This window comes from Zalophus californianus, chromosome 10 (assembly GCF_009762305.2).
Source record: "Zalophus californianus isolate mZalCal1 chromosome 10, mZalCal1.pri.v2, whole genome shotgun sequence".
Classification (NCBI taxonomy): domain Eukaryota; kingdom Metazoa; phylum Chordata; class Mammalia; order Carnivora; family Otariidae; genus Zalophus; species Zalophus californianus.
The window spans coordinates 113,471,911-113,490,458 of record NC_045604.1 but is presented as its reverse complement, the minus strand read 5'-3'; the positions used below and the strand labels follow the sequence as shown (position 1 = coordinate 113,490,458).

The 18,548-nt window shown below is 56.8% G+C and overlaps 1 protein-coding gene across 3 annotated transcripts; it reads left to right on the top strand.

Annotated features, from left to right (window-relative positions):
- The first annotated feature begins 119 nt into the window (after nt 1–119).
- Nucleotides 120–18,254, top strand: GET4 (guided entry of tail-anchored proteins factor 4). 3 transcript variants are annotated; one of them, XM_027612668.1, is made up of 9 exons: nt 120–416; nt 5,327–5,405; nt 5,715–5,796; nt 6,328–6,477; nt 11,389–11,527; nt 12,815–12,955; nt 13,064–13,139; nt 13,278–13,350; nt 17,966–18,254. In XM_027612668.1, the coding sequence occupies exons 1-9, from the start codon at nt 265–267 to the stop codon at nt 18,049–18,051; spliced, it is 978 nt and encodes a 325-aa protein (XP_027468469.1). In that variant the 5' UTR covers nt 120–264; the 3' UTR covers nt 18,052–18,254. The 3 variants fall into 3 exon arrangements, with proteins under 3 accessions (XP_027468469.1, XP_027468470.1, XP_027468471.1); XM_027612669.1 differs by lacking the exon at nt 120–416 and adding an exon at nt 652–1,513; XM_027612670.2 differs by lacking the exon at nt 120–416 and adding an exon at nt 5,187–5,209.
- The last annotated feature ends 294 nt before the right edge of the window (nt 18,255–18,548 follow it).

Here is an 18,548-nt window from a genome sequence, read left to right as displayed (position 1 = left end):
GCGTCAGCGTGCCCCGCCACCGGGACGTGCGCGCCCGCCGTCTTTCCGCCCCGCGGCCCGCCCCTCGGTCACGTGGCCGCCCGCCGCAGGGTCTGCGGCCCCGCCCCTCGGTCACGTGGCCGCCCGCCGGCGTGCCCGCCTCCAGCTGCGCGCGGCTCCTCGCGGGCCACCGTAGAGGGCGTCGGGCGGCCGCCGGGACGGAAGCCGAGAGGCGCTGCCGACCGCGCCTGCGACAGCGTCAGCCCTGCGCGGAGCGCCGGCCCGATGGCGGCGGCGGCGATGGCCGAGCAGGAGAGCGCCCGGAACGGCGCCCGGAACCGCGGCGGGGTCCAGCGCGTGGAGGGCAAGCTACGCGCCAGCGTCGAGAAGGGCGACTACTACGAGGCGCACCAAATGTACCGGACCCTCTTCTTCAGGTAGCCGCGGTGCTGCGGCCGCCGCCTTCCAGGGCTTTCCGCCGAGCCCGGCGCCCCGCCTCCGGCCGCCTCCCATTGGCCGCGCCGCGCCGCCCCGCGCCCCCGTTGGCTCGCGCTGCTGCCTGTCGCCGCGGCGGTCGGAGCAGGCGGGCGGGCGGCCGGCAGGCGGAGGACGGAGGACGCCGGGCCCGGCCCCTGCCTCCGCCCGGCGTCTCCTCCCCGGCCTCCCCTCCCCGGCCTCCCCCTGCCCGACCCCGTCCGCCCTCCCCGGGCCCCCACCCGGCGCCGCCCGTCCGCGGCCTCGCCTGGAGCGAGCCCCGGGGTCTGCGGCCCCCGGCGGTCCGGTCGTGCGGGTGAAACGTGCTCCCGCCCCGCGGCCCCCGCGGCTCGCGCCGGAGCAGCCGTGTCCGTGAGCCCGGCCCCGCGCCTGCACCCGCGCGGCCGGGGGCTGGGAGAGCGCGGCGGGTGCCGGGGACCAGGGGCGCTGGGGGGCTCGCTGCGCGTGCCGGGCGGGTACTGCCGCGGGCTACTGCCGCGGGGCGCGCTGAAGTCAAAGGTGCTTTCTCCGCGCGGCTCCGGCGCGTCGGCAGCTGTGTGGCCTGCGGCGATCCCCGCGTGGGCTGCGCGGTCACGGGAGCTGTGCTGTGGCGCGCTGCTGCTGTGGTCCGAGTCGTCGTCGCGCGTGGGGGGCGCTCGGCGGTGCTGGGCGGTCCGGGCGGAGCAGTGGGGGGCGTTCGCTGGGATGGGCCTGGACGACAGCCGTCGGGGTTCAGTCGGGTCCGTGGAGGGCCTTTCCTGCCCGAACTGTTGTGGTAGGGCACTGAGGGGCCGTTGGGGCGGGCCTTTGCACCGTTCAGGCCTAGGCTTTGATGTCTGTGAGTGAGACGATGGACCAGGGTCTGCGGGGACTCCGAGGTCCTGTCCCGGCCATGCTCGGGCTCCGCGGCTTGGACGAAGCCCGCGCAGGAGTGAGCACAGCTGGGCGTAGGCCTCCTCCGCCTGGCAGCTTCACCGGCCCGAAGTCCGCGTGAGGGGAGCTTTCCCAGCGCTCCAGACTGGCCCGGGTGCTGCTGGCTGTTCTCTGGATTGCTACGCAGGTATTTACCCGCTGATTAATCAGCGAAACTGGATCTTCCCAAAAATAAACAATGTTTCTTGTTTTGAGACAGTTTTGCCCTGTGGGATGAGCTGTGAAGAGGCAAGTCTGTCTGCCCATGTTTGGGGGTGGTGATGGAAAGCAGGCTCTCTGCCACCCCAGCCTTGACTTGGCTTCGGATTCCACCTGTGCTCTGTGACCTAAGACCAGCCTCGGCTTCCTCCTGGGGCATCTGGGGTGCGCCTACACCGCTCGGGAGTTGGGAAAAATAAATCCTCTGCCGTGGGCCCCACTGGGGACAAAGTTAATGGTGGCATTCATGGCCATCCGTAAGGCCTGGCTGAACTAGCCTGGAGTTGTCCCTGACTCCCAGGGGACCGTCCCTGCAGACCTGTGATTCCAGTCCTGTTGAGACCCTCCTGGGTGTGCAGCTCCTGGACGAGTCTGATTCACTGGGTCATACTAGATTCTTGGTTTTTCTGTAAATCAATATATGTGTCTGTATTTAAGTGTTCACATGAAAAGTGCAGTTTGGTGCGTTTTGGCATGTATGTTCCCATGAAACTACCCCCAGTCAAGATAAGAAGAACATCCATCACCGAAAACGTAAAAGGTTCTTTTCTCTGTTCTCAGAATCCATCACTCACAACCCTTGCCCCAGGCAGCCAGTGCTCTCTGTGGCCCATAGGTTGATTTGCATTTTCTAGAATGTTTTGTAAGTGGAATCATATCCTCTTTTTGCACATCTTGAGTTTGTACAGCATGATTATTTGGAGATTTACCCACTTGTGAAGCATTAGTTCATTTCTGTTGCCCAGTGGTGTTCTGTGCTGTGGATGGACCACAGCTTGTTACCTACTTACCTGTTGGGGTACATTCACCAAATTGCTGTGTTTTGTTTTGTTTTTTAACATTGTATTTATTTGAGAGAGAGCGTGTGCGCACACGAGGGCTCGAACAAGGGAAGGGGCAGAGCGGGAGGAAGAAGCAGACTCCCTGCTGAGCAGGGGTCTCAATCCCAGGACCCTGAGATCATGACCTGAGCTGAAGACAGAAGCTTAACTCACCAAGCCACCCAGGTGCCCCCAAATTGCACTGTTTTAATTGTGTTTCACGGCAGTTGAAGGAGAAGGGGCCACGCGGTTGGGCAGTGCGGTGGGTTGGATTTACTCCGTGCGCATGCCTCGGGTGTGGGCAGTAGTTGAGGCCTGGTGGCGCAGCTGAAGGCTCTGACCATTCAGTGGTGCTGGTGCCAGCGGGTGGCCACCCAGTGTCTTCAGATCTTTCTCCGCCAGGACGAGGAGGGAGTCTGCTTTCAGGCCTATTGCTTTATTGGCGCTCGGTCATTCTCCACCCCCTTTCTGGCTTCCATGGCTGTTTTGCGGGGGTGGCCACAGGGCCACTTGGCCCAGTATTAGGATCGTCACCTTCCGGGAGGGCCTCTGCAGCCAGCCTGCCTCCCCCTCAGGGGCCTTTCTGAGATTTGTGTGGTTTTGCCTCTTAAATGAAGAAAAATTTTTTAAAAGAAAAACTTACAGGGCCGCCTGGGTGGCTCAGTCAGTTAAGCGTCTGCCTTTGGCTCAAGTCATGATCCTGGGGTCCTGGGATTGAGCCCCGTGGGGAGTCTGCCTCTCCCTCTGCTCCCCCTCCCGTCAGTTGTTGGCTGGCAGATGACACCAGCATGTGCCCACAAGGTGCGCCGAGCAGGTACACCTGCCGTTGGGGGCTGCATGCATGGTGCTGGGCTGGAGGGTCCTTGCTCCATCTGCTCTCAGCCCCCCGGAGCCTTGGACCCAGATACTAAATTCCTTTCCATTCCCTGAGTTCTGCAGAAAGAAGCACGTTCATTTCTCAGGGTTGCCTTTCACTGTTTGTTTTTGGCTTTCCTTGATCTGCAACAGGTGATTTCACCTGGATGGGAAGAGTGTTGGACGGGGTGCTTTGCCCCGCCCCCCCTTGGGCCCCCAGGCGGGTGCTTGAAAGCAGGCCCTGTTACCCCAGTGATTTGCTGTCACCTGCTTGTTAGCAGCTTCTTTTATCTGGTGTCCTGAGAGGTGGTCTCTTGCTGTGCATCAGACAGAGGAGTGTAGAGTTCTGTCCTGTGTTTTGTAAGTAGCAGCATGCTGGCAAGATTGTCACTTGGGATAAGTGCCTATACATCCATGGAAGTGGCAGCATGAGGTGGTGTGCCTCCGAATACTTGTCTTTCCAGAACAGTCCGTGGCAGTGCTGGCCCCAGGTCATGTGCAGGGCGGCTGCCAGCAGGACCAGACTGGGATGAGCTGGGTTGGTGTGGGTGTAGGCTGTGTGTGTGCGCGTGTTCGAAGGAGAGAGAGAGGGATGGCTCTCAAAAGCGCTGTTGCAGAAACCACAGGCTGTGCAGATGACCTGCAGGCTGCTGGTGGTTTTCCTTCTGGGGGTGCAGGTTCTTCTCACCAGCCCCACCCCCTTGCCCAGCAGATGGCGTCTTCTGTTGGGGCTCTGTCTGGGCCAGCTGGGTTCCCCTGTGGATGACTGTGATGGGGTTGTGTTCTCCTGGGCAGGGGGAGGGGGGGCGGGCGGTGTCTGGTTGTGGAACCTTTTTGAAGAAAATACCTTTTCTGTGGTTAATTGAACAGCCAAGCGCTTGCATTCCCACCTGACCCGTTGGTCCGGGTGAGCTGCAGACGGGCTCCCAGGTGCGTGTGTTTGGTGTTTGCCTGTCTTGGTAGCACCTCCGTGCTGCTTTAGTGTCTTTAATAGGTTGTGTCTTAACTGTGAGCCACAGACTTGAGGGGTTGTATTTCTTTTCTGATGATCATGGAGTTAAATTCCAGCCAGTGAAGAGCGTCCGGCACCACCTGTGCCTAGCTCCGCCTGTGCTTTGGGAAGCCACTTTCTGCTGTTGACTTTCTCTCCCACCCAGCTGTGCTTCGCTGGACGGGGTCTGTTGCAGGTGGACCATCCTCCCGTGGTCTGTGTTGAGTTAGCTGCTGGGCTCTGGCTGCTCTGTGTTTCTGTCTCTGCAGTTCAGGAAACTGAGAAATGTGCTCAAAGTGGGAAAGTGAGGCAGGCCGGAGGGGCTTTTGGGGGGTGGGGACCGCAGTGACATCGCAGTGGGTGCTGCGTGCGTGTGTGTCCTTGTCCCCCACCCGAGAGTCTCCGTCCTGGAGCTCCTGCTGTCCCAACCCCCGAGCGCAGCCTTGAACTTGGTTCTCTGATGGACCCCAGTGTGCTGCTCTGTCCCTCACGCAGCTCCTACCACCCGGGCAGGCCTGTGCTTCAAGATGGAAGTCAACCAGCCTTTCTCTGGGTCCTGCTGAAACCGTTGAGCTGCTCCAGGCCTGTTGAGGCACAGACGACATCCCCTGCGGGCGCTGCTGTCAGATGTAGGGCACAGGTCTGCTTGTGCCCTGAGGTCCGAGCTTCTGCCAGCTGGGACTCCGTGTGTACCAGGGCAGCCTGGGCCGTGGAGCACCCCAGCGTGGAGCCTGGACAGACTCCAAGGGGGGCAGGGTGCTGTGACCACTGGGTGAGGCGGTGGGCCTCTGGAAACAGAACACAGCTCCACTCCATCTTTGGTAGGAGGCCTGGGCGCCTGCGTGCCCGTGTACGGGATTGTTTGCTTTATGAAGCTTTCATGTTGATGCAAACGTTTTATCTTTAGCATTTAATCTCCAAACTATAGCCATCGGGCTGGGCGAACGTCATTAACAGGGTATGTCAGACTCTGGAGGATGTGTGTGGTGGAGCATCTGCCTAACTGGACCTAACTGGGGCTCTGCTCTCTCTTTCTCTCTCTCTCTCTCTCTCTCTCTCTCTCTCTCTCTCACAGATACATGTCACAGAGCAAGCACACAGAGGCGCGGGAACTCATGTGCTCAGGGGCACTGCTGTTCTTCAGCCACGGCCAAGTACGCAGGGGCCTTGTCCCCTTCCCTGCTTGGGGCCTGCGGGTTGGAAAAGGACCGTCCAGGGAGAGGCCTTGTTGGCACTGGCCACAGCTGGGCGAGTGTCCACTGAGAGAGCTGGGTGCTGCACGTGCAGCTGGGGTCTTGGTCCTTCAGGCTGCACTGCCGAGTGAGCGCTGGGCTCAGAGTAGTGTCCTTAGCTTCGGTCCACCATGCGTTGTTAGCTGGAAACCAGAGTGGCCATCCAGCTTTGGCTTCTGAGAACAAGCCAGAGCTGTTTTTGTGATTTTTACTCACTTCCATGTTTTATAGCAAAACAGTGCTGCGGACTTGTCCATGCTGGTCTTAGAGTCGCTGGAGAAGGCAGAAGTCGAGGTGGCCGATGAGCTGCTGGGTGAGGCTTTATTACTGTGCATGAGGTACCTTCGCATGTGGAACATGACACCCCTGCGCACTCTCTGTGGCGGACGGTGGCCTCTGGTTTGTCCGGGAGACCTGGCTTGCCAGCCTGCCCCATGTGGTAAATGTGCAATGGGGGAAGTCCTTCTTAGGAGCTGCCCAGCCAGAGGGATGGAGGAGGGGCCTGCTCCCCGCCTCTGCACCCCAGCATGTTACCTACCTGCCCAGGTCTTGCTCCTCTGCGGGCCAGCTCCCTGCTAGAGCGCCCCCTCCCACCCAGCTCCCCGACACAGGCTGAGCCGTGAGGCCACAAAAGAGCATGTGGCTGCTGGCTCTGCAGCTGAGAGGTCGGTTGGGGGGGGGGCCCTGGGTGTGGGAGGGTGCGTGATAAGGACACCCCGGCATGCCAATTCCCAGGTTTTGAAGTGAAGTAATTGTTTTGGTGAATGTCTATAAGGTAGAGCATCCAGAGAGCCGAGCAGCAGCGTGTTTCTTTGGGTAAGAGTTTGTGTTTGTGTTGTTTTAGAAAATCTGGCCAAACTGTTCAGTTTGATGGACCCAAATTCTCCAGAACGAGTGGCTTTTGTGTCTCGAGCCCTGAAGTGGTCCAGTGGAGGATCTGGGAAACTGGGCCACCCCCGGCTCCACCAGCTGCTGGCCCTCACCCTGTGGAAAGGTAGGCCGGGGGCACCTGTGCAGACAGCACCTCTCGGGGCGGGTGCCAGCCATCCCAGGAACAGCTGTTCCTTTTTATGCCCCACGTGGCTTTTATTTGTGTTAGCCACTTTAATCGGGTGAACTCATGGGCCACAGGAAGTAAGGAGCGGAGATTTTGCTCTCCACCGGCCTGGCCCTTCCTGCCTGTGGGCCTTCACCGTACCCACACCAGCCTCCTTTCTGGGACATCCTCCCCAGACCAGCCCTCTGATGGCACCCTGCTCTGTGTTTTCTTCACATTTATCTGAGCTTCTGAATAAGCATTTGTGGGGGCTGTTCAGTCCATGAAGGGGGGATCCTGGCAGTTCCTGGGTATGGTTTCCATCCTGAGCTCTGAGTCTGCTCTCAGGCACAGGAAAAGGCATTTGGTTGGGTGCCCTGAACAGCATTTGTCCAGGAGAATTTGAAGCGCTGTCTCCTATGTGGTGAGCACCTTGCAGGCAGCTCATTCACAGTGCGTCAGCCTTCGTGGGGGGGGTCCAACCGTACGCTGGGCAGGGGGTAGGTGAAGGGGTGGTGATGGTGGGCAGGTACCTTGGTGGGAGCAGAGGGGCAGCCTCCTTCACTTGGGGGCAACCTTCTACCAGAATGTCTGTGACAGCTCCTCCTGGAAACAGCCTGCTCGCAGCAAGTGGCACAGTGGTCAGACAGGTCTGTCTCCTCCACAGTCAGCAGGCTCAGGGCGCGTTCCTGCTTGTGGTGGGCACCCGCCATGAACCCAGCCCTTGTTCATGCTGGGAAGCCAGCCGTGTGAGCATCTGTGGGCAGCGGTGCTCACTCCATTGTGTGTCCCCACCCGCTGTGACCCACGAAGCGGGAGGTTTCTCCATCCCCTGCATGCTGGCATGCCAGCCCTACCCTCACCCTGGAGGGACATGACGAGAAAACGGTCAGATGTCAATTCAAAGGTTAGACAGTCAAGGAAATGCTCCTTGGAGGGTGCAGTGGAAGCCCTCCCCCACCCCTACCCAAGAAGCACGTGGGGCCTGAAAACGAACAGCTGATGCTTCGAGGCCGAGGCTGTGGCCGTCGCCATCGTGGGCTCCCTCTTCGGGCACACATTCCCTGTGGGCGCCTTGCTCCTCTGGACTTGGCCTCAGCCCGCCACCCTGGCCTGCCCAACTAGCATGGTCCCCGTGTATTTTCTGTCTGTCCCGCCCACAGGACACTGGTGTGTCTTGTTCACTGACCTCGGTGGGAGGCCATCTGTGCTTGCCAGGCTGGCGGGGGTGCCCTGGCCTTGTCTTCCAGGGGCGCTGAGTCTGCACGTGCAGGGGGATGGCGGCGCCTGTGGCAAGCCTCTGTTGTCAGCGAGCATTGATTTGGCACCATTATGCCCGGTCTGTGTTTGTGGGGCGTGTGGGGAGACGCCAGGAAGAAAATGGGGCATGACCCTGTGTCTGTGGCTAAGAAGCAGAAAACGCTTCAAGAGTCCCTCATAGCCCTCGCTGGCTAAGAGCCAGCTGTAAGGCATGGATGTTTAATGGGACGATTTTAAAATTCAAGAGACCGCAGTTACACATAGCGCTTGAGGCACAAACCCCAAGGGAGAGAAGTGCAGATTCCACGTCCCGTCCTCCACAGTGTCCACAGTGTCTGGAGGCTGTGCTTAGGGATGTCTGCCGAGCTGTGGTGCCCGGGGGCAGGCCCAGGTTGCGGGACCTCCAGGGAGGTGTGTCCCCCGATGGGGGCGGAGCCACCTGCCGCCATGTTGGTTTGCCATCTGCGGCTCGCCTCCTCTTGGCATGTTGGCTGTGTGTGGCGTTCTGTTACTCAGGCGTCCCTCTGTTGCGCACGTTTTACAAAGTCAGGGCTTGTGGCGGCCCTGCCTTGAGCAAGCTTGCTGGTGCCACGTTTCCAACCGCACTTGCTCACTTGGTGTTTCCATGTCACAGTCAGTCGTTCTAGCGACAGCGCAGGCTTTTTCATTATAACTTGTTACGGTGATCTGTGACTGTGGTCTCTGATATTGTCCTGGTTTTGGGGCACCAGGAACTGCGTTCATGGAAGAGGGTGAATTTCGCCGATAAATGTGTGTGTGCTGACTGCTCTACCAACCAGCCGGTCCCACGTCTCTCCCCTTCTTCCAGCCTCCCTGTTTCCTGAGACCCAACAATATTGAAATTGGGCCAGTTCATGACCCTACAGTGGCCTTTCTGTCCCGAGTGAAAGGAAGAGTCCCACATCTCTCGTTTTAAATAACAAACTACAGATGGTTAAGCTCAGTGAGGATGGCTTGTCCAAAGCTGAGGTAGGCTGAAAGCCAGGCCTCTTGTACCAAACAGCAAGTAGTGAACGCAAAGCACCGGCTCCTGAAGGACGTGACAAGGGTTAGTCCAGTGACACATGAATGATGGGAAACCGAAACAGCCTTATTGCTGATGTGGAGACAGTTTGAGTGGTCAGGATAGAAGATCGGCCACAAAATTCCCTTAAGGCAAAGCCTGATCCAGAGCGAGGCCTTGACTCTCCTCAGTTCCATGAAGGCTGAGAGGTGAGGAGGCTGCAGAACAGGGGTTTGAAGCTAGTAGAGGCTGGTTCGTGAGGTTTTTTAGGAAAGAAGTATTCTCCATAAACTAAAAGTGCATGGTGACCGAGAAGCTGCAGCAAATGACCTTGAAGATCTAGCTGGTGTCATTACTGCAGGGGGCTGCACTCGACAGATTTTCAGTGACGATGGAACAGCCTGATAGAAGAAGATGCCGTCTAGGGCTTTCAGGGCTTACGTACCTAGAGAGAAGTCAACGCCTGTCTTCAAAGGACGAGCTGATTCTCTTGTTAGGGGCTAATATAGCTGGTAACGTTAAGTTGAAGCCAATGCTCATTTACCATTCTGAAAATCTCAGGGCCCGTAAGAATTAGGCTAAATCCACTCTGCCTGTCCTGTATAAACGTAACAACAAAGCCTGGATGACAGTGAATCTATTTACAACATGGTTTACTGAACAATAAGCCCACTGTCGAGACCTACTGCTCAGAAAAAAGATTCCTTTCAAAATAGTACTGCTTGCTGACAATGCACCTGGTCACCCAAGAGCTCTGCTGGAGATGGGCTGCAAGATAAATGTTGTTTTCATGCCTGATACAACATCCATTCCGCAGCCCAAGGATCAAGGAGTCATTTCAACCTTCAGGTCTTATTCTTTAACAAATATATTCCATAAGGCTATTGCCGCCATAGATAGTGATTCCTCTGATGGCTCTGGGAAAAGTCCATTGAAAACTTTCTAGAAAGGATTCATCATGCTAGATGTTACTGAGAACATAATTTATAGGAAGAGATCAAAATACCAGTAGTGACAGCAGTTTGATAGACGTTGATTCCAACCCTCGTGGACGAGTTTGAGGGGTTCAAGACTCCGTGGAGGAAGTCACTGCAGATATGGTGGAAACGGCAAGAGAACTAGAATCAGCAGTGGAGGCTGAACGTGGGACCGAACTGCCGCCATCTCACACCTGAACGGACAAGGATCTGCGTCTTATGGAGGAGCAAATAAACTGGTTTCTTGAGATGGGATCCACTTCTGGTGAAGATGCTGTGACGACTGTTGAAGTGACCACAAAGAATTCAGAGGTTCATACGAGCTGAGCTGATAAAGCAGCAGCTGGGTGTCAGACGACTGACTCCCCAGGCTGAAAGAAGTTCTCCTGTGGGTACAATGCTGTCCAGCAGCATCCCACGCTACAGAGAAATCCCTCATGAAAGGAAGAGTCCATCAGGGCCGCAAACGTCAGTGCTGTCTGATTTTAAGAACTTGGCACGGCCACCCCAGCCTTCAGCAGCCACCACCCTGATCAGTGAGCAGCCATCAATGACGAGGCAAGACCCTCCACCAGCAAAAAAGACTATGACTCCCTGAAAGCTCAGGTGATGTTAGCATTCCTTAGCCATCAGGCATTTCTTAAGGCGTTTCTGGGCATAAGGCTACCGCACACTTAACAGACTCCAGTGTAGCTTAAACATAGTTTCTGTGTGTAGTGGGAAACCAGAAAGTTTGATTTGCTTTGTCGAAGAACTTGCTTTGTTGTGCTGGTCTGGAACCGGGCCCACAGCATGCCCGAGTTGCTCCAGGGTGGGTTCCAGTCCAGTTCTTGGAGGGAGCCTTGTGCTGGGCCAGAGCACATGGGTGTCGTTTTGCCCAATTTCCCTTCTCATAGGATGCTCTAAAACCAAAAGGTTATTCTGGGGGGTCTGAGGGAGAGAGGAGAGGCAGCACAGGTGCACAAAGAAATGCTGACTCCAAATTGTTCTGCGTTCCTGAAGGCGGCATGCAGGGCCCTGAGAGCTGGTGTTCCCGGTAGAAGGTGGCAGGCAGCAGGGGCCCGGGGCCAGAGCCCTGGAAAGGCGTGGGAACCAGGTAGCTTGTGAGCAGGACAGGGGCGTGATCCTGTCTGCTCCAGGAGATGGGCCAGGGTGTGGGGAGGTGGTCTGGGAGGTAGCTCGGCCTGGGCTGGGTCTCTGCCTCGGCACAGCTGCCACCCTGGGCGTCCTGTGCTCTGTCGGATGCGGAGCACACCCACTTAGCTGTGGCAGCCGGAAAAGGAGGGGCTGGGGTGTTGAGTCCTCAGTGTGGAGGGGGAGGGGGAGCAGGTAGATTTTTCAGTGATGAGTGGGGAGAGTAGGTTTACAGCCTGAGTCACTTACTGATGTTGAGAAGATTGGGATTTTGGTCATTTTTTAAAAAAAGAGAAACGCTTAAAAACACCTTGAGTGTTGGAGCAGACAGGCACTGTGGTGCTATTAGCCCGAAAGCTTCCTGCGTCGCTGAACTTGACGCGGTGGTGGAGCCCTGTGTGCGGGTAGGAGGGTGGGGGCAGGGACGGCGCACTGACACGTGCATATTCATCAGTGTCCCCCTTCCCTTTGTAGAGCAGAACTATTGTGAGTCCCGGTACCACTTCCTGCACTCTGCGGACGGCGAAGGCTGCGCCCACATGCTGGTGGAGTACTCGACCTCCAGGGGCTTCCGCAGCGAGGTGGACATGTTCGTGGCCCAGGCTGTGCTACAGTAGGTACCCACGCTCACTCGGTCCCATCTGTGCTCCATGGCTGTCCGGGTCCGTCCCTCGTCCCCTGGCCTTGTTGCCCTGTGACCCTGCTGCAGACCTCTCGGCATGGGACATGCTGTCCCTCTCAGCTCTCCCAGGCGGCTGCGGAAGTGAGTGTCCGGAATTAGCGTTCTGCTGTGACTCCCCAGTGTCTGTTTTCTCATGGTACCTCTTAGAGGTTTTTGGCTTTCTTAGCGTCAAGCCACTATTTTTTATAGGGCGTGCATATTTAATAAATTTTACAAGGTGTCTTGGAATGGGGACTGCGCATGCTTTTGAAGCTTTTCCAGGGCTGCGCCTGGCTTCCCGGACATCTCGAGCGTCCGTCCCCACTCCATCAGGCCTCCTTGCTTCCTCTCCCTGCCCGCAGCAGGCCTGGGTGGTGCTGACACACACAGCACACGGGAGGGGTCTGTGGCCCGAGTTCCGGGCGTCTCCTGCGTGTGCTCCTCCCGCAGACACATACCAGTTTGGTGGCCGGGCATCGGAATAGGAAATGTCTTAGGAATTTCAAGGGGTTGGGGTCACAGAACGCTCACTGTATGCACTCGACAGCACCTCAGAGCTTCCACGCTCTGCTGCACAGCGGCGCGTTGCTGGCATCTGCAACTCAGAAACAGACGTTTCTTAGACCCCAGCGCTCCCTGCCCCGGGCTGTGGGGTGTATGGTGCACAGAGTCCCTGGACCGGACGGGATCATGTGCAACCACCAGGCACCTTGCCATCGGTCCCTTCCTATAGCTTAACAAGGTGGAGGCCCCCAGTGCAGATGGTCCAGCTGTGGAGATGTCCCCCTGGGGCAGAAAACAGAGCCTGTCCCCTGCCCGGCACAGCACCTGGGGCCTGCAGCCTTGTTCCCACGGACCCCTGGGCTCACTGCTCACGTAGGCAGGGGCCTGACAGGTGCAAACAGGCTGTAGTCCCGACAACTCCCTGCAGTGTCCGAGCTCTGCTGCCTTTGGACACTGTCACCTTCCGAAGCTTCATCTCTTCACCTATCAACTGTGGCAGTCAGGAGGTGCCCTGCTCACGGGAGGGGGGCGGCGCAGCTTGTCTGAGCACCGAGCCTGGCCCGGCGGGTCCTCGGTTTGCCGGAGCTCTGGGACGGTGCAGGTGCGCGGCCCAGAGGCTGTTGGACAGCTTTCTGTGCCCCTGGAGGCATCCGGCATGCCGTGTTCACCTGAGCACCTGTAGAAATGCCGCTGCATTCTGCATCAGTTGCCCACTTACTAGGATGTTGCTTCCAGGTTTCTCTGTTTAAAAAACAAAAGCAGCGCATCGGTGGTGTTCACAACGTACACACAGAAGCACCCGTCCATCGAGAACGGCCCTCCGTTCGTCCAGCCTCTGCTCAACTTCATCTGGTTTCTGCTGTTGGCTGTAGACGGGTGAGTCTCCCATGTGTTTCGGGGCGTGTGCACGTGTGCTTTTCTTGTTCGGCTCTCTCTGATTTTCACGTGGAGACAGAGCTGGGCCCCGCTGTTCTCCTGTTTCAGAGGCAAACTGACCGTATTCACGGTGTTGTGTGAGCAGTACCAGCCGTCCCTGCGGCGGGACCCGATGTACAATGAGGTGAGAGGCTGGGGGCGGCAGCCGGAGAGCAAGAGAAGTCCTCCGTCCCCGGGCGGCCCCCGGAGAGGAGCGTGGGGGAGGTCTTGCGCATGGGGCGTGTTCTGGCTCCACAGTGACCCCGTGCCCGTCCTCTTCCAGTACCTCGACAGGATAGGACAGCTCTTCTTCGGCGTGCCGCCCAAGCAGACTTCTTCCTACGGGGGCTTGCTCGGTAAGGCCGGAGCGGGGGGCGCCTGCGGGGTGGGAGCGGGGCCTGCGTGGCAGCCTCACACCCTGGCCTCCCCCCGGGGCGCTGTCTCCGCTGGCACTGCCCGGCGTGCGGTGGCGCTCTCCCGAGGCTCCGTGTCTCTGGCTGGCCTCGAGGTCCTTCAGCAGATTCCCAGACACGCCTGAGAGGGTCCTGTCGGCCCTAGGGCTTCCCTCTCCTTTGGCCATAGAATCAAGGTGGATTTCTTCTTTTTTTATTCTGGTAAAATACACGTATCCCAAAACTTGCTATTTAACCATTTCTTAGCATCCAGTTCAGGGGCACCGTCCCCCCGTCCGCCTCCAGAATGTTCCATCCTGCACACGGAGACCCTGTCCCCGTGACGCACGGACCCCCACCCGCCCCCCCAGCCCCGGCCCCGCCGTCTGCCATCTGTGACCGTGAGTCTGACGACTCCGGGACCTCGTGGGAGCGGGGACCCCGTGCGTGTCCTTCCGTGTCTGGCTCGTCCCCGTGGGGGCAGGGGTGGTTCCTTCCTTTAGAAGGCCGGGTCATACCCCGCGGTGTGGATGGACCACACTGTGTTCGTCCATTCCTCTCTGGTGCACCCCATAGTGCTGCTGTAAACGTGGGGCTGCGTGCATCTGCTTGAGCCCCTGCATCCAGTGCTTTGGGTAACACACCCTGAGGTGAGATTGCTGGGTCACGTCGAAATCTGGTTTAACTCGTGAGATGCTGCCAGCCTGCCTGCCACAGCAGCAGCCCCGTTTCCCATCCCGCCAGCTGTGCACGGGGCTCCAGTCTCTCCGTGTCCTCGCCCACGTTTGCTGTTGTCTGTGCCTCAGTAGTGGGTGTGAGGGTCTCACCGTGGCTCTGATTCACATCGCCCTGACGGTTAGTGATGTTGAGCATCTTTTCTTGTGCTTATTGGTCATTTGTATGTCTCTGTGTCCATTCAAGTCATGTGCCTGTTTTTGAACCAGGTTGGTGATTTCTCTATACTGGATACTAATCCCTTATCAGATATAAAATTCCTGAACATTTTTTCCCATCCTGTGGATTGCCTCTTTTTTTTTTTAAAGACTATTTTTTGAAAGCAGTTTCAGCGGGGCATTTGGGTGGTACAGTTGGTTGAGCATCCGGCTCTTGGTTTTGGCTCAGGTCATGATCTCAGGGTCCTGACATGGAACTCCGTGTTGGGCTCCACACTCAGCATAGAGTCTGCTTGGGATTCTCTGCCTCTCCCGCTGCTCATGTGCACTCTCTAAAATAAATGAATTTTTTTAAAAAGGTAAAAGGAGTTTTAGCTTCACAGCAAGATAAAGAGGAAGGTATGGAGAATATCCGTTTCTGCCCATGCCCCCTCACAGCTGTTACCGGCGCCCCCATCAGAGTGGTGACTTTGTTAGAATTGATGACCTTACATGGACACCTGAAGTTCATGGTTTATGTCGGGGTTACTTTTGATGTTGTACGTGTATAGGTCTAGACACACGTGTCCACCATTAGAGAGTTCTGCAGAGTGGTTTCTGCCCTGAAAATCCTGTGCTCAGCCTGCTCACCCTTCCCCACGCTCCACTGCCTTTTCTCTCTGTAGGTACTGCCTTCTGATGCATGGAATTTTAAATTTTCATGAAGTCCAGTTTATCTGTTTCTCCTCCACTGCTCATGCCTTTGGTGTCCCATCCATAATGTCCTTGTCTGGCCCAGTGTGGTGAAGCTTTTGCCCCGTGTCGTCTTCTAAGAGTTCTACTGTTTTCAGGTTTACATTGAGATCCTTGATCCATTTAGAGGGTTTTGTTACATGGTGTGAGGTGTAGGGGTCCAGCATCCTTCTTTTCGAGGACGTCCAGTGTCCTGGCATCATAGGCTGGAGAGACTGTCCTTCCCCCTGAGTGGTCTTGAAGCCCTTGTCAGAGATGGTTTGACCCCTCTGCATGTGGGCTTATTTCTGGTCTCTCTGTTCTGTTCGGTGGGTCTCTGTGTCTGTGTGCCCACACCACACTGCTGTGCTCACTCTGGAGTAAGTTTTGAAATCAGGAAATGCGATCCCTCCAGTTTTGTTCTTTTTCAAGATCGTTTTGGCTGTTTGGGTCCATTGCAATTCCATATACATTTTAGGATGAGCTTTTCTTTTCTTGCAAACAAGAGATTGGATTTTGACAGGGACTGCATTGAATCTGTGGATGGCTGTGGGTGACACTGGTCTTTGCAGCATGTCAAGTCCTCCAATCCACAGACTTGGGAAGGACTTCCATTTGTTTATGACTTTAATCTCTTTCCCTGGTGGTCTGTGGTTTTCATTCGTGAGTCCTTCATCTCCCTGGTTAAGGTTAGTGCCTAAGTATTTCATTCTTTTTGATGCTGTTGTAAATGGAATGTTTTTATGATTTCTTTTTCAGATTGTTCATTGCTGGCGTAAAGAAATGCAACTGATTTTCACATGCTGACTTTGTATCCCATTATTTTGCTGAATTCATTTACTCTTAACAACTTTTTTGTGGAGTCTGTAGGGTTTTCTGCATATAAGATATGCAAACAGATCATTTTGCTCCCTCCTTTCCACTGTAGATGCCTCTTCCCTCGTCCTCGTGCCTGGTTGCTACGGCCGGGGCTGCCAGTACCGTGTGGACTGGAGGTGGTGAGGGCAGGCACCCTCCCCTTGCTCCTGCTCCTCGAGGAGGAGTTAGCAGTCTTCCACCACCGAAGATTACAGTTGCCATGGGGTTTTCAGAGACGGCGGGTACTGTTGGGGGGTGGGGGGCAGTCCCTCCTGTTCCTGGCTTATTGAGTGCTTTTACGAGAGCGTCACGTTTGGTCAAGTGCTGTTCCTGCAGCAGTTGAGATAGACGATCGTGTGGGCTTCCCCTCGTTCTGCTGACGCGGTGCGTCACACTGGCGGCTTCTCACGGGGAGCCCTCTGTGCTTTCCACGAATAAAGCCGCTTGTTGGTGGTGCGTCGTCCTTAATGTGCTGCCGAGTCCTGTTTCCCAGTGGTCTGTTGAGGGTGTTGGCCTCCGTGTTCACAAGGGATACTGGTCTGTGATCTTCTCGTAGTATCTCTGGGGTTCTGCTGGCCGTGTTGGATGAGTTAGGAAGCGCTCCCTCCCCCTCAATTCTTTTGGAAAAGTTTGGGAAGGATTGGTGTTGGTTATTAAGTGTTGAGTAGCATTCACCAGTAAAACTGTCAGGGCCAGGGCCGTTCTTTGTTGGGAATTTTTGATGATGGATTCAGTCTCCTTACTTGTTACTGGTCTGTTCAGATGGTCCATTTCTTCATGGTTTAGTCTTGGTGCGTGTTGGAGGCCAGGCCTCTGCCCCTCATCTGCCTAGCCTGGCAACATGGTGTGGCCTTCCCCGCGGTCTTGTACGGACTTCTTCCCTCTGCCAGCCAACGGCCAGTTTAGTCATTCATCTGAACATGGATTTTGTGAGCCTGAATGTGGTGGGATTTTTGAGTAGATCCTGTTTCACAGAGTTCATCGTTCACCCACTCGTACTTAAACCGGTCTTGCCGTTGAGAGGTCTCATGCGGCCAGGCAGCATTGAGGCTCCCTTCCTCAGCTTCCTTCTGGAAATGACGTTGCAGAATCAGATGGCTGATCTATGTAAAGGATACATGTCCCCCACACTGATTGCACTGTGCACTGTGTTCCTGCCGGAGCTGAGGTGGCCCCCAGGTGACAGGTTCAGGTGGGGGCTTGTCCCACAAAGCTTGGTGATGCTGCTCCCACCCTACTGCCCAAATCCAGGTGGGCACCCTGCCTCGTGGGCCCGGCAGGGTTGGCCTGGCTGGGCATTTGTGTCCTTTGAGCCATACCACGCTCTGTGGAAAGGTCTTTGGTCTGAGATGATTTTGAAAGTTGTTATACACAGTTGGACTTTCTACTTGTAAACTGTGTCTGGATTTGTCTCGTGGAAGGAACTCCTGCCATATCTGGGCCTGGGTGGGGCTGCGTGCATCTGAAGCCGAGGTGGTATTTGTGTGAATTGGCGTCTCTCGGGCGTGACGCCCCGCCCTCAAGCCTCGCCATGGGTGTCCTGACGCTTGGTGCCTATTCATTTCCCACCAGAACTTCAGACTTGCCCCTTCTGGCACCCAGGCTTCTGGTGGCCTGTTTGATGGACCTGATTTTGCATGCCCGAGTCTGTCCAGACAACATCGTTCACATTTCCATTTATTTTTTTTCATGGTGGTTTGGCCTCAGGGGACTTTCTCATCTCCTGAGTTTGTATTGAATCATTGTTTTTTGAATAAAAGTGTCAGTGGTGGCAGCCTGGGGGGGACAGTGGTCACCATATCTGCACGTGAACGCGTCCTGACCTTTGTGATGTACACGTGTGATGTACACCCGCGTGCCCGCTCGACGGTGACCTCCCCGTGACGTGGTTCTGCTGACGATTCTCCACAGCTGTCAGGCTGCCGTGCTCTGTCCCCCAAGATGGGCCCTCAGGGTCCTTCCCCAGCTGCCAGGGCCTTGCAGGCACACTGAGTCTTCCCAGAGACTCGGCGGGGGGGCCCCGGAACACGGCACCATGGAAGGTGGGGTTCCCCAGGCAGGGGGTGCTGACTGAGTGCTGCCGCCGTGCCCCTGACAGCCCCTGCGTTTGCTTCCAGGGAACCTTCTGAGCAGCCTCATGGGTGCCTCGGAGCAGGAGGGCGACGACAGTCAGGACGACAGCAGCCCCATTGAGCTCGACTGACCCCGCCCGCCTGGCCTGCATGAAGACGCCCTGACCCCGGGCCCTCACACCCGGGGCTCCCGTTGTGAGGCGATGGCGGCCACGCGGGCGCCCGTGAGCTGGCCCGGGGCTGCGCGGCCTGCTGCGGCTGGGCTGGCTGGGCTGCACCTGCACCTTCAGACTGACCCACAATAAAGCACAGGCCTTGCCGCGCTACCACCCTTTCCCTGTCCTTTGTGTCTGGTTTGCTTTGGGAGGCGACCCGGCGTGCGGCGCAGGCCCGCAGGCCCGATCCCGTCGAAGATGGTGTAGGGGGCGGCTGCCGGTGGCCCGGAGAGCATCTGGGCGGCCGCTCTGGGGCACACCCTGAGGCCACGGTCATTTGGGATCAGGAGTCCTTTCCACGTTTCGTAATGCAGTATTTATTTTCATTGGGTGATTGGTTCCTTTGACCTGGCATTGTAGGTTTTAACCAAATAACCAGGAGTGAGCAGATTTGCCCTCTCTCACTGACGCTA